This window comes from Phaseolus vulgaris, chromosome 7, assembly GCF_000499845.2.
Source record: "Phaseolus vulgaris cultivar G19833 chromosome 7, P. vulgaris v2.0, whole genome shotgun sequence".
NCBI classification, from domain to species: Eukaryota; Viridiplantae; Streptophyta; class Magnoliopsida; order Fabales; family Fabaceae; genus Phaseolus; species Phaseolus vulgaris.
In genome coordinates, this window is record NC_023753.2 from 39,913,212 (window position 1) to 39,926,622 (window position 13,411).

The 13,411-nt window shown below is 32.4% G+C and overlaps 2 protein-coding genes across 5 annotated transcripts; both read right to left on the minus strand.

Moving 5' to 3' along the window:
- Positions 1-1,210: 1,210 nt before the first annotated feature.
- On the minus strand, positions 1,211-9,042 carry LOC137827599 (uncharacterized). Of its 3 annotated transcripts, XM_068633804.1 has the most exons (19): positions 8,662-9,042; positions 8,443-8,590; positions 8,260-8,362; positions 8,178-8,211; positions 7,570-7,673; positions 7,342-7,437; positions 6,815-6,908; positions 6,012-6,132; positions 5,727-5,926; positions 5,361-5,452; positions 4,850-4,905; positions 4,422-4,511; positions 4,246-4,345; positions 3,295-3,396; positions 3,134-3,206; positions 2,752-2,915; positions 2,529-2,571; positions 2,355-2,445; positions 1,211-1,477 (listed from the first exon to the last, which is right to left on the minus strand). In XM_068633804.1, exons 1-18 carry the CDS (start codon positions 8,876-8,878, stop codon positions 2,390-2,392), a joined length of 1,893 nt encoding a protein of 630 aa, XP_068489905.1. In that variant the 5' UTR covers positions 8,879-9,042; the 3' UTR covers positions 1,211-1,477; positions 2,355-2,389. The 3 variants fall into 3 exon arrangements, with proteins under 3 accessions (XP_068489905.1, XP_068489903.1, XP_068489904.1); XM_068633802.1 differs by having other exon boundaries at positions 8,178-8,362; XM_068633803.1 differs by having other exon boundaries at positions 1,275-1,490; positions 8,178-8,362.
- Positions 9,043-9,703: 661 nt separating this feature from the next.
- LOC137827601 (uncharacterized CRM domain-containing protein At3g25440, chloroplastic) lies at positions 9,704-13,142 on the minus strand. Of its 2 annotated transcripts, XM_068633806.1 has the most exons (4): positions 12,507-13,039; positions 12,204-12,391; positions 10,647-11,054; positions 9,704-10,332 (listed from the first exon to the last, which is right to left on the minus strand). In XM_068633806.1, the coding sequence occupies exons 2-4, from the start codon at positions 12,282-12,284 to the stop codon at positions 9,814-9,816; spliced, it is 1,008 nt and encodes a 335-aa protein (XP_068489907.1). In that variant the 5' UTR covers positions 12,285-12,391; positions 12,507-13,039; the 3' UTR covers positions 9,704-9,813. The 2 variants fall into 2 exon arrangements, with proteins under 2 accessions (XP_068489907.1, XP_068489906.1); XM_068633805.1 differs by having other exon boundaries at positions 12,204-13,142.
- Between the last annotated feature and the right edge of the window lie 269 nt (positions 13,143-13,411).

The following is a 13,411-nucleotide window of genomic DNA, read 5'->3' on the forward strand; positions in this document are numbered from 1 at the left end:
ACAATTTATTTTGCTGTACATTTTATTTGTTTGTAATTATAAAATGTTTTTTTTTTCAAAAAAGTGGACCGATAGTTAAGGTTAGGGTTTAAGGTAGAAATAATATTATGATAACGGAGTTAGGGTTAGGAATCATAATATAACATTTAAAATCTGAATCGATTAGCCATTAAAACCAAACATATAGTTGATTATGTGAAACATATAATTAATTATCCATGACTTTTATACATAATCGATCGATTAAGGGAAACCTCTAAAATAAAACATAACATAACATGTAATTATAATAAGCACCTCTCTACCGTATGGGGATTGTTCTCACCCATTTCATTTTTAACTATCTTTCTTGTTCTTTTCATAATCTTCATTTTAAAATTATTAAAACACTATTAAGATTGATCTCAGTGATATATTTTGTCTTTAATTGTCTCATTTGAAGAATATTTTTTTATTCTATACAAATTTTTACCTAGACTACACCTTTCCTTTATGGAATTTGGTTCAAAAAACAAACAAACAAATTTATATAATTATGATTTTTTAATATTTAATATTAAAAGAAATTCCTTGACATTCAAATCATGGACAATATAATACTTTCTTTGATGTGATTTTTTTATCAACAAAAGTTAATTTATATTTAAAATAAATTTATATAGATTTTTACAATAATTCATCTTTATTAATGTCTTGAAAAAAATTTGTTACAATTTATTTTTTATTTCACCTTTATTTTAAAACATTAAAAATAAGGGTTTTTTTTCTATTAAATTTTTTTTATCTGAAAAAAAGAAAAAGTGAAACAAACTAGTTTCTTCTGGCTACTTTCATACTTATTAAAACATTAAAAATATCTTTTATTTCATTGATTTTATTTATTTATTTTGGAATTTGTGATTTTAAAAAATTATAGATTAAAAGATTTTCTTAATTCATAAATTTCTATCGAATTCTTTAATCGAAAATGTATTATATAGTCTGAAAAGTATGAGAATGTTTTTCTTAAAATTATTATACTTTTCAAATTATTGTAAAATCTGATGAAAATACTTTTCAAATTTTATAATCCAATTTGTAAATTGAAAAAAATGTTCTAGATTATAAAGCCTAAAAAAATATTTTCAATTTTCATTCTATAATCTAAAATGTATTTTTTTAGAATAAAATTATCTTTTCATCCGAAAAAAATGGTGAAATTAACTAGAAATTGCATGAAGAAACAGCTCAAATGATTTAAGACTAGAGTTAACTACTTTCATATATGAAAAACATATATGAAAAATCAAATATATATGAAAAATAAAATATACAAAGCCTAACATATCACCTTCTATCTCTAATAATCAATTAGCCAATGGATTTTCATGAAGTTAACACTGATTTCTCCGTGTGATCCGAAGACCCTATCCCATCTCATTGGTAACCCTTCTTCCAATTGCATGTATTGTCACATCATCTTTTCAACAGAGAATACCTGGTAATTAATGTTGTAACAAGTAGTCAGAAAAATAATGTAAAAGATGTTTATGAATTAAAATTAAGCTCAATAAACCAAACTACACAAAAATTTTAAGTGTTCATTGGTACAGTCACCGACAAACTTGATATGACTCGTACTATTTCAATTATTTTGGATTCAGTTTTTTATTTTAATGTTTGAGTTGAATCCATTTCAACCCATTCAATCCCGTTTATATGTGGGTTGAGCCATGAACCCAACCTCTTGATATGACATTATTATTACTATTTATAAAAACAAAGCCATTCAAAAAACGGAACATTTTTGTTCACTTACACTCAGTCATTCAAAATCAGATTTCTTCGTATAAACATTCACACTTGTCCAGTCCCCCAGAGAGTTACGAGCACTCTTATCGGTCTTTAGTTTTTGTCTGTATCAACAGATTTTACTTTGTCTTACATTGAATTCAGATAAAAAAATTTATGTTTGAAATTATCTAGGCTTCGACTTGATTGGGTGGACCAAGAAGGAGGGTGTTTATTACATCTTTTGATTCATTGGAAAATTTTAGTTTGTTTCTATCCTAAAGTTGGATAATCATGGTAGAACTCTCTATTAGTAAACATACGACATGATATCTAATTTATCTTAGCATCCTAAATTCCTAGTTAATAATTATTTATTTTTCATAAAATTGTAAAATAAATTCAAATGTTTCGACTTATTGATCTAATCCAACCCAATCCGTTTTTGATTGGTTGGTTAGGAGGATAAACTGCAGAAACTCAATCCAACCTGACCACACAATTTTGATTGGGTTTGATAATGTGTTTGGCCAAACCCAAACCATAAACACATTTTTATTTGACAATGAATTTAGTAATGCTACCTTGAAGTTTAAAATCCAGATTAAGAGGATCAAAATCAGTTCTTGACAGCTTCTTGGATACGGGGGTACCGATGAGCCCATCGAGAGAAGCCTGCACAATGAGAGTTAGAAAATGCAACTACCTCAAAAAGCCTTTAGTGCTCTAACAACTAGCATTGCAGTAAACATAATCACCAGAAGAGACAATCTCCAAAAGATCCATATCCTCTTTAGTATCCTGCAACAGATTATAACAGGTAATCAGGTGTTAAAATCATTGAACATAAACATAAATAGGGCATAAATAATTTTTTTTGCTAATTCTTACAAAGTTGTTCAAGTACTACAGTGTTTTCTGAATAAACAATGCAACTTAGAGAAATTTACAATTAGTAATGAAAGGGAATTCACAATGCACCTGCTCTGATGAAGTCAGACATCTAGCAATGAGCACATAAAGACTGCGAAGAGTGCTATAGTTGAAATCAGGTCGATTCAAGAGAGCCTCTTCTGATGTATATTCAAATACCAGTGCACAAATGCTTGAAGCCATCATCATACTTGACATTTCATCAGTGTTATCTACAAACCATGTTTCAGCAACTAAGTTAAGATAAGATGCATGCTTTACTTCATACTGTCAATTCAATGAATAAAGTAATAAACAAATAATGGTACTTGTCAGAAATCACTTGCTTTAATAGATACATACATGCTACTAAATTTGCATTAGAGCATATGTCACATTTTAAGGATTCATGAGAAAACACTCATTTAATGGTTGCTGACAAGTATGGTACCTGTCCAATAAGCTAATGCTTTAAGAAGACGAACACTAGCTGACTCATCCAACATCGTATGCACTTTGTCTTTCTACAATAAAAAAGGTGGGGTACTTGTTTAGAATTTTTGCACAATCAATATATTATTATAAGGCTGGTCATTATGATAAGAAAATCACCTTCAATAGTAGGTTCAGTATTGTATCACACGCCAAAAAGATGCAACCATTATCCTCAAGAAAAGCATTTGACCCAACTAATTTATTGAAGCAATCTAAAACCTACAAATAGACACAATATATTTAGCAACCAGACAATAAGAAATTGGTTTGTTACTACTGTTATCGAATGATGTAAATATGTATCTTGTACACACGTGAGTACTCTTATTTGTAACAAAGTAATAAGGAACACAATCAATAACTAATAATGAGCAATATTTTCTAAGATATTTCTTTATTTGATGTAATCAAAATATATCATATTTCCCTATTTAATATAATTAAATCATATCTATAACACTTTCCCTCAAGCTAGTGCACATGTATCATGAGTCAAGTTTGTTACAAATGTCATCAACACAAGAGTTCTTGATAGACTAAGTAAAACATGTCAGTCAATCAGTTGCTAGAGAGATAACAAATCAGAGTGACAAACATAATTAAATATAATAGAAAAGGTGACGCAGTGGAATAGTGACAAAGCACATAACCAGGGATCATACCACTCTGATATCATATTAAAAGGATTATTTGTAACTCTGCATCTTATTCGCATGTGAGTAAGTACTCTTATTTATAAGAAAGAAGAATTACAATAATAAGGAACAAAATCAATAACTAATATTGAAAAATATTTTCTAAGAAATTCCCCTGTGATGTAATCAAACCATACCATATTTCCCTGTTTAATGTAATTAAACCATATCTTTAACAGCAATAAATCTGAAAGCCATGTGTGAGAATATGAAGATGAACTATAAATCAATCAAGCAATCGTTAGAATCTTGATTTACTCATAAGGATTCACCTTTAAGTGAATGCAATAATAAACCAATATCAAAAAAGAGGAAGGAGAAACATAAATTTTAAATTTAAAAATACAAGTACTGGAACCAAAAAATAACTTACAGCCTCAATTCCTTTGCATGAAGCCAAAGCTTTGCATCCCTCGATCTTCATAGTAATTTGAGACAGCAAAGGTAGAAGAAAGCAAACAGAGTAGAAGGGCCTGGAACATAGAATTAAATTATGCAAATGCTCCACTATAAAGGAATTTTTTTTGCCCATAATTATCTTGAATATACCTTTGTTCATCTTCACCTTCAATGTAAAGCATATACCCTAAAAGATCTTGAACCTTCTCCTTGCATGCTAAGGGTGCTTCTGCAAGATAGCTGAAACAAAAACTATCCAAATTAGCACAAGATTAAGGAACAGGATGAAAATTGATGAAACAACTATCTAAATTAGCTTAAGATGATCTATACCATTAGAAAATAAATTAAATTTGCATGTTTCTTTCCTAATACTACACTGCAAGTGTATGACAGTGAAAGCATGAATAATATACAGGTTAAGAAGGTCTATCATTGTTAAAAAATTTATATGACAACAAATGCCACACTAATATATGAAAGATGTCTTCCAGATATGATTTGAAGTAAATTATTGTTAATCTATCAAGTGTCAAAGTAAAAATAATTCAAAAGAAAGCAACATTAAAACGTCATACCTCCCAATAATTCGCACCGAAGCAAGTAAATCATCCCCTTTCTTTTGCCCATGTTCCTGTATGATTTCATCATTGTAATTTGCCATGTGTTTGTAAACAGGTAAAGAGAATAGAAGAAAATCATACTATAATGGGATGAACTGTATATATTTAAGACTGTAGTACAAAGTATATTAAAGAGAAAAACAACTTGTATAATGAAATAGAATTAAAGATAATAAGTCACTGTTTACACAAGTATTTATACTACAGCAGACTCGAGAGGAGCTAGTTATAACTATTTAACCAAGGCTGTTACAACAGACTAAAAAGGAGAGTTAGTTGTAAGTGTCTAACCAAGGCAGTTACAGCCAACTAAAGATATTCTACTATAGTTACTACTAGGGAATTATTTAGTATAAAGGAGTTATACACTAACAAAGTACATGAATAGGCCACAATTGACACCAACAATGACTCTTAACAACGCTAATAATTAACATTACATTAAGCAATTAATCATTAGTGTTACCTTTGCATCTTCCAAATACTCTAGGACAACAGCAATTGTCTCGTTAAGCTGGAGAATCACCTTTGTTAATGTTCCTTCATCAAGGAGGTTTCCTGTAAAAGAAATAGTACGATGAAGAAGCATTATACACAATTAACAGGAACTTAACCACAGAGACATGTTTCCAACAGTGTCAACACTGGTTTCAAGAAGAGTATCACATTACCAAGTAATCAAAATCACAATAGAAATAAAATCTGAATTTCCAAATCGTATCCATATAGTTTACAATTGACAATAGTAGTTATGGGAGTACATACAACTAAACCACCATAATTAAAAAAACAGAATTTAAAGGCTGAGTGAATTGAGTTTCTTTGAATATACCACCATTTTCCTCAACATTTGATATTAATTTTATTATCTTCTCAACCAAAGAGTAAGCAACAGCCACATTATGTCGCTTCGAAAAAATTGCTTCAGAAGTAGCTGAAGTATCCTGAGGGGCTTCATATTTTAAATATGCCAACTCATTCAGAAGAACAGCAATTTCAACCCTTGACTGCTCCAAGACAAGTAACAGGCACCTAAAATGGGAAGGGGTGAGAAAATGAAGCAAGACGCACACAATGCAGATGTATTAAAAAATTAACATTAGCAAACACAGCTTACATGTCAGCTGAAGCTGGATCTCGTGCATCATTTGTGTTTACTTGGCTAACCAACCAATCTTCTCCATGCATGGAAACCATAGACTCAGCTAAAATGAGAGCCTGCAACCTTTCAGCAGGAGCTGTACATGAATAATAAATCAAGCATTTCATACAGCTTAGTGTTTTATTGTCTTAAAAAAACCATAATACAGTACAGTAAGGTAAGGACATCTGATAGTTCTATAAAACTTCAGATTATCCATGTGAAAGTGCAAAGAAGAAGTGAAGAAGTGTCCTTTCATCCACAACCTTTCCTTCAAATAAACCACCTTATTAAAACTAACTCTCCAGACTAGGGAACAGGAGTTAGTCCATAAAGTGTGCAGTTTCTTGCCATAACAAAGCCTGCTGCTGACTTAAAACCTTTCAATATGCAAGATCAAACAATGCTGTAACTTGCTGATGTGGCAATAAAAATCATTAAAATAAGAAACTGGGGAACCACCCAATGCATATATGTCCTAGTTGAGTTTTGCAATAGACAGATTACTATCAATATATTTTTTCTCTCTCAGTCTCTCATAGCTGTTACTCTTATCCTTGAACACTGGGAATTAAAATTTTAATTCCCCATTCCATTGGGTTTTTACTTTCAGAGTTCATTCCCCCTGGTTACGTTCCATCTCATAATTTTATCAGCTGATGGGAAATTGCTAAAATTATAACTTTAAAAAACCTAATGAAGGAACACAGAAAGAGAAACTGAAATAACAGGTAAAATAGCACTGCACATTAATAATTAAGAAAATTGTCTCAACATACCAACACGGTTCTGCAGAACAGCCATTATACCAGTGCGGATATTGTGCGACCAGCTTTCTTGAGGAAGTAACTGTAAGGCCTCACGAAGTTGTGACTGAAAATGTGAAGTACTTGTAGTCAATTAATTGCAAGGTAAATGAATAAAGTTGCACATACATAAATCATTCAATTAATAAAATTGTGGTTATCCACAAGGCAGGTTGGACATATTGGTCTCCTAAGGAGTATAAATAAACCATCAATCAAAATAGACCCTTTATATGAAAACATTCTATATTATGAACCAAATATTTTAACAAGCAAATCAACTTGATTTACACTGCAGAGGGATGACTAGAATATGTAGAACACCATCTAATTTCTTATCTAGGGGTAATTTGATAAAATATCAAGAAATATACAACAACTCTAAATATACTAAATTCCAGTGCCATATCAATTTAAGTAGATTTTATCTTCAAGTATACTAGAATATCACTACATAAAACCATGACTGAAGGAAAACAGAGTAAGACAAGTTCGCATACTGAATCTTTTGAGGTAAGAATGACATTTAGCAAGTGGAGAGCTTCGAATTTCAAGGAATTGTGCAAAACAGCAAACTGCCTTGCTATTGCTGCCACCTGTAGAGAGAAGTGTCAAAAACATTGCTTGACCAAGCACATTATAGATATTTATTTAGCATGTTGCAAGATAGCTAATCAAAAGAAAAACAATTTAAGTAAAAAATAGAAATATTTAAGAAGCACACTTACAATAACTGGAAAGTCAGATAAGTCATTACTCTGGATTATGTCCAAGGACATCCTACCCAGAATCAATTGCAGAAGTTTAAAAGATACTTCCATCAGATATGAACCTGCACAGTGTTTGAGAATAACGATGCGTAAACAACAATTAGGAGCAGACGTTTATAATTCCAATGTTAGTAGATGTGTAAATGTGCGCACTAATAGTGTAGTTACTATAAATAAGAATTACTAAATGATAAAAAATGAAATCTCTAGAGAGAAATATTCCCAGGGACACCAAAGATATAACAGTAAACCTTTTTTGGTGATGGCCAGGGATCAAGCCGTGAAAGTTGATACACAAAAAATGATAAAGAATATTCATGTTGAGGATATCCAGCACTCTGAACCTATATCTTGTTGATATCAGTTCCAAAGCTCAAACACAGATAGTTATACATAAATAGTACATCCTTGTTTACCAATAGTTACCATTCCTAACTTTTGTACATAACGTGTCAGTGAATTACCCTAATATAAAAAATTAAAATACACCAACTGATAGTTTCACTCAGTCCCTTATTTTCCAGTGTGGTGAAAGCGAGCATTACCAGCAGACAATGAAATCTTACCGTCTTGCAGAACAGTCATTTGAGAAGCTAGTACCTTGATGCCTCCAGATTCACAAAATCTCGTCATTTGAGAAGCTAGTACCTTGATGCCTCCAGATTCACAAAATCTCGTGATTCCATTTTCAGAAGCAGCAGACACCAAGTACAAAAACTCGTAGCATTCTTGAAGAAGAGACGAACCAGACCTAAACAAGAGATTAAAAAATAAACAAAAAAGGACTCTGAAGAAAAAATAAGGTGTATGAAAGCAGGTGCAGATCATTACAGGGTGGGTATTACTTCCAACACAAGTGGAATATTAAAAAGCATGTCGTCCGAAGAAGCTATATCTGGAACGCGACAAAATGCAGCAAGAACAGTGATGGATAGGCTTAAATACGCATCGCGATTCTCATTGAGGGAACTTCCGAGACCTAATTAAAAAAAAAGATAGTGTGAAAAAACATTAGAAATGAAGAGAGAAGGAGTAGGAAGAAGGAAGTACCAGTTCTGAGAAGGCGATAGAGAAAGCGAGGGCCAACCGCATCATAGACCCTCCGAAGAGAGGAGTGATCCTGAGCTTTGCAGAAGTTGGTTACGAGAAGAAGTCCTGCAAGACGCTGTTCGTCTCGCTCTCCTTTCAGCAGTTTCAAGCAGTCCTCCAGATTGGGATTCTGCTGAGCTTCAGTGGAATCCTTCTCGCTCATCTTCTCCTCCGACATTGGTTCAGCAATTGTAATTAGGGATTCGAACGATTTTCTCCTAAATTAAACTGCAATTACTGTTATCACAAATAATCAGGAATTGAACTCCACCTACCCTAAACCCAACGAAGAACACGTAGTGGAGATGGATGAAGAAGAAACCAGAAAGCACCAGAGAAACCAAATTGTAATTAAGTACAAAAGATATTAATCAATAACTATTTTAATTAATTACGTTAATAAATACTTTATATTTTAAAATAGTAATTATGCTTTCACAATTAAAATGTATATGTAATAATAATAAAATACGAAGAGTAAAAAGAAAAAGAAAATTTGGCATTAATAGAATGAAGTGAAGGAAATTTTTTGGCCATATAAAAATTTAGAACATTGAGCATAGAAATAGAAATTATTTACTACACAAAAAATGCAAATATTCTATATAAATGGAAAGCAGTTATAAATACTAAAAATATGAGTAACAATTATCCTAATATGAGTGACACTCTTGGCTTCTTCCTTGAAATGAAAAATTGAAATAAAAATGGATAATAAAGTTCAAAGTTTTCAAAAGATAATTTCCAATAAAGAATGAAGAACATAAGGTATATAAATTCAGAAAAAATGGAGAGAAAAAAATGTCCAGTGGAACATATTGGACCAACCTTTTGGTTCCTTCATCGATAATTGTATGTGTAGTGCATCATTGAGTCTCCAAATTATTTTTTTACTTTATTTATTTTAGCTAGAAATATGCACAATACTGAACTGTTAAGTAACAATAAATAAAATATTTTTTTAAAACTAAAAAATTCTAAACATATCAAACAAATAAAGATCTAAATCTAAAAAAATTATAATTTAAAAAATGAATCAATAGCAAAACCACTTCATTGTTATACATTGTAATTTCTCTAAGGCTACTCTTTAGACAAGCATGATGATTTTTCTCATTTAATTTTTTTCTTTAAAAAGGATGTAGCACGCAGAAAAATTCTGTCAACTTCATCCAGCTTAGGTAAGTGTTGGTCTTTTCCCATGTATTTTGAGTTCAGAGATCGTAGATGCTCTTCAAAATCATTAGTTTCTCCATCACTTTGCTCTCGAAACTTATCAAACTCGTCCAAATAAAGAGGTTTTTCCTCTCTGGTGAATTTCTCTACATCCGAATCTGTCTCAAATATATCTGATAACTTATCAGAATCAGTATCAAATTCAGAGTCCATATCTGTCTCATCTTCTGTGCACCCAATTTTATCATTCATCAACTCTTCAAGTTTATCTGAATTCTCTGACTGAAAATTTAAAATTCTCTCCCTGTCAATTTTCTGTATTGCGTCAGAAGCATCTATATTACTCTCAGCTGTACTTTTAAATTGCGCTTGAAGAATTTCGAGCTCTTGTTCTAGTCTTGGAATATGTCTCCTCACAGCACGGAGAGCATCCCTGTATTTGGATTTATCTAATGCCTGCAGAAGATGAAAATTAACACCATCAAGCTACTGAACAATTTTTAAAATAAAAGGAAACATAAAATTCTCTAAAACAAATAGTAGCATGAACATGAGTGATTGTATGTACACATCCAAGGTCCGCAAATGCAAAATTTCAAACATAACAGTGGTTGTGCAACTGAAGCGCTGTGCAATAGAAATTTCACCATAAAATTATGGACAATGAATGAAGACCAAGAACTGTTGGAGAATTTTGAAACCCCACCCAGTTAAACTCAATTTCTATTCTGTATTAAAAGTGACTAAAAATTGAAAACACAACACAGTACCTTCTTTCTAGAAAGAGAGACTCGTGGAGACATAATCTCTGTTGGTGGTTGAGTGTAGTTTTTCCCTCTGTACATTATTATTGTGTTATCTTCATGAATGTCAAGCACTATACCTCCTGTCAATCTTGCCAGCTCAACAGCAATCTCCTTAACCTCCTCTGCTGAAAATGTCTTCACCACTACTTTCAAAGTCTGATGTTTTTTCCAATGCAGATGCATGTTCAAAATTACACCTTGGTAAATTCCTCGCCTTCCAACTGGTACATAATTTTTGCATTTAAGGCCCATCTTTAAGAAGAAAAAATGCTCTTCTGGTGTCAATATCTCAGGATCATGGGTTGTTTCTGAGGATTCAGCAGGCTCAATCTTTTTTAGGGCTTCACAAAGTCTCTCTTCTTTCTTTCGAGCCTAGAATGATGGAGAAAGTTCAATAACTGAGACAACAAAATCAATTGAGTTCTTCCATTACAGAATAAATAGTTTGTACATAGAAACACTGTGATCAACCTTCAATAGAGGACAAAAAAATGTCTTGCTCTGATAAACACATGATGCTGTACCAAGACAAGAGAGTAAGCAAAGAGAGTAACATTATTGTTACCAAGGGCCATTAACAAAGAGTAAGCAATGTGACACTAAAGCTAATAAGGGAAAGATGAATGCAAATCTCCTATTCAAGGAATTAAATGTCTATTAGTGCCTAGGTTAGGAAGAATGAGAGTCCAAGTACTATTTTTATTGAGTAGGGTATTAGAAATTAGTTTTGTTCATAATAGAACAAATTTTTATCTTTAGTAAAGAAAGGGGTGGTTAGCTAGAGTCAGTTGAAAACTGAGAAATTGGGAGGAAGAATACAGGTTCCACAAATATCATAGTAAAGGAGATAAATTTATGTATATCTTCTTTATCTTTTAGAAATAAAGATTACATTTTTACCAGATTTTTGGTTCAGTACCTAACAATGCCACTCTAAAAAATGCAGATATCTTCAAACACCATTTACCAAACACATTTTTACAAATTCTATGCAAATTGTAAATGGAAAAAAAAATACTTTGAAGAATTAGATGGCAAGTTGTTAGGTTATTATCAAAATGAATGCACTAAAATAATTCTGTAAATCATCTTCAATGATTGAAAGATTTAATTCATGTTTATGTTTATCTTACTGCAATTGGGTATTTAAGATTCCAATATTCAATTCAGAGAACCATAAATTTATTTTTATCTTTATTGACACCAACAAATATTACAGTTGATTTGTTAAGCAACTGTTTTAGCATACATTAACACTACCAGCAGCAATAGATTTATTTTTATCAAGAGCATCACTATTTTATGAAAGTGGGACAATCCTAGTGTTTCATGCTAAAATGTAAACACAAGCCATGAGTAGTAAGAAAAATATTAATAAGAAATACAAACATATATATGGATATAGTAAGCACAAGGAGGCAAAGGTGCAAAAACAAATCAGCAGAACCATACATTACATACTATTTGAAAACAATAAAAAAAGGTGGATATAAAAGTAAAAAAATAAAAAATAAAACTTACCTTCAACAATTTGTATAAAATTTTTTCCTCTGTTGTCATCCTTTCATACTCTTTCTTCTTCTTAAATCTAAAGAACTTCATCCATCTTACAACTGCTCTTTTCCCCTTTAATTTTTTCCTATTTACTTTGGCATTGCCATCATCCTCATTACCACTTGGGGCCTTCTCAGAATCCTGATACTGTTTCTCTACAACCATATCGTTATACTTCAGAAATGGACATGAATGAAAGCCTATGTTTCCAAGGATTGAACATGCTTTCATATAATAGAGCTGATAAAAAATAGGTTCCTGACCATCAACCTTCCTCGGCAGATACCTTGGCCGCGGCAACTTCGCCAAAGTGTACCAGCCGCGCTCCCTCGTAGACGCCATCGACAATTCCAAGACGGTCGACGCCGCCATGGAGCCCCGCATCGTGCGCGAGATCGACGCCATGCGCCGCCTCCAGAACCACCCAAACATCCTCAAAATCCACGAGGTTCTCGCTACAAAGACCAAAATCTACCTCGTCGTCGACTGCGCCGGCGCGGCGAGCTCTTCTCCAAGCTCTCCCTGGCGCGGCGCTACTTCTCCCGGGTAGTCTCTGTGCTCCTCTTCTGCCACCGACACGGCATCGCGCACCGTGACCTCAAGCCGCAGAACCTCCTCCTAGACGCCGCCGGCGACCTTAAGGTTTCCGACTTCGGCCTCTCCGCGATCCCGGAGCACCTCCGCGATGACCTCCTCCACACCGCCTGCGGCACGCCGGCCTTCACTGCGCCGGAGATCCTACGCCGCGTCGGCTACGACGGCTGCAAGGGCGACGCTTGATTCTGAAGCTCCGAAATGAGTTTTTTTCCTTCACTGAATCTTCCATCAATATTTATATTATAGTATATTTATTTTATGTTTTTAATTGTTATAAAAACAATTCTTAGGTTCTCAGTTTTAATTAAAAAAAAATTGGTGAGTTGCTAATAATATTTTTAATTTTACAAAACTATAATCTTTAAGTCGATTAATAAAGATACTATTATTTGCTATATAAATGTTTAATTTATAAATGTTTATTATTTGCTATATTATTATATATTTATATCTTTTAAATAATAAAATATACTTTTTTTAATGTTTTAAGTTAGTTTTTTTATTTAATTTAAAAAATTGGACTGAAAAATAATAACTAGTGAAATTAGTTATGATAAGGAGTTAATATACAGGTATGA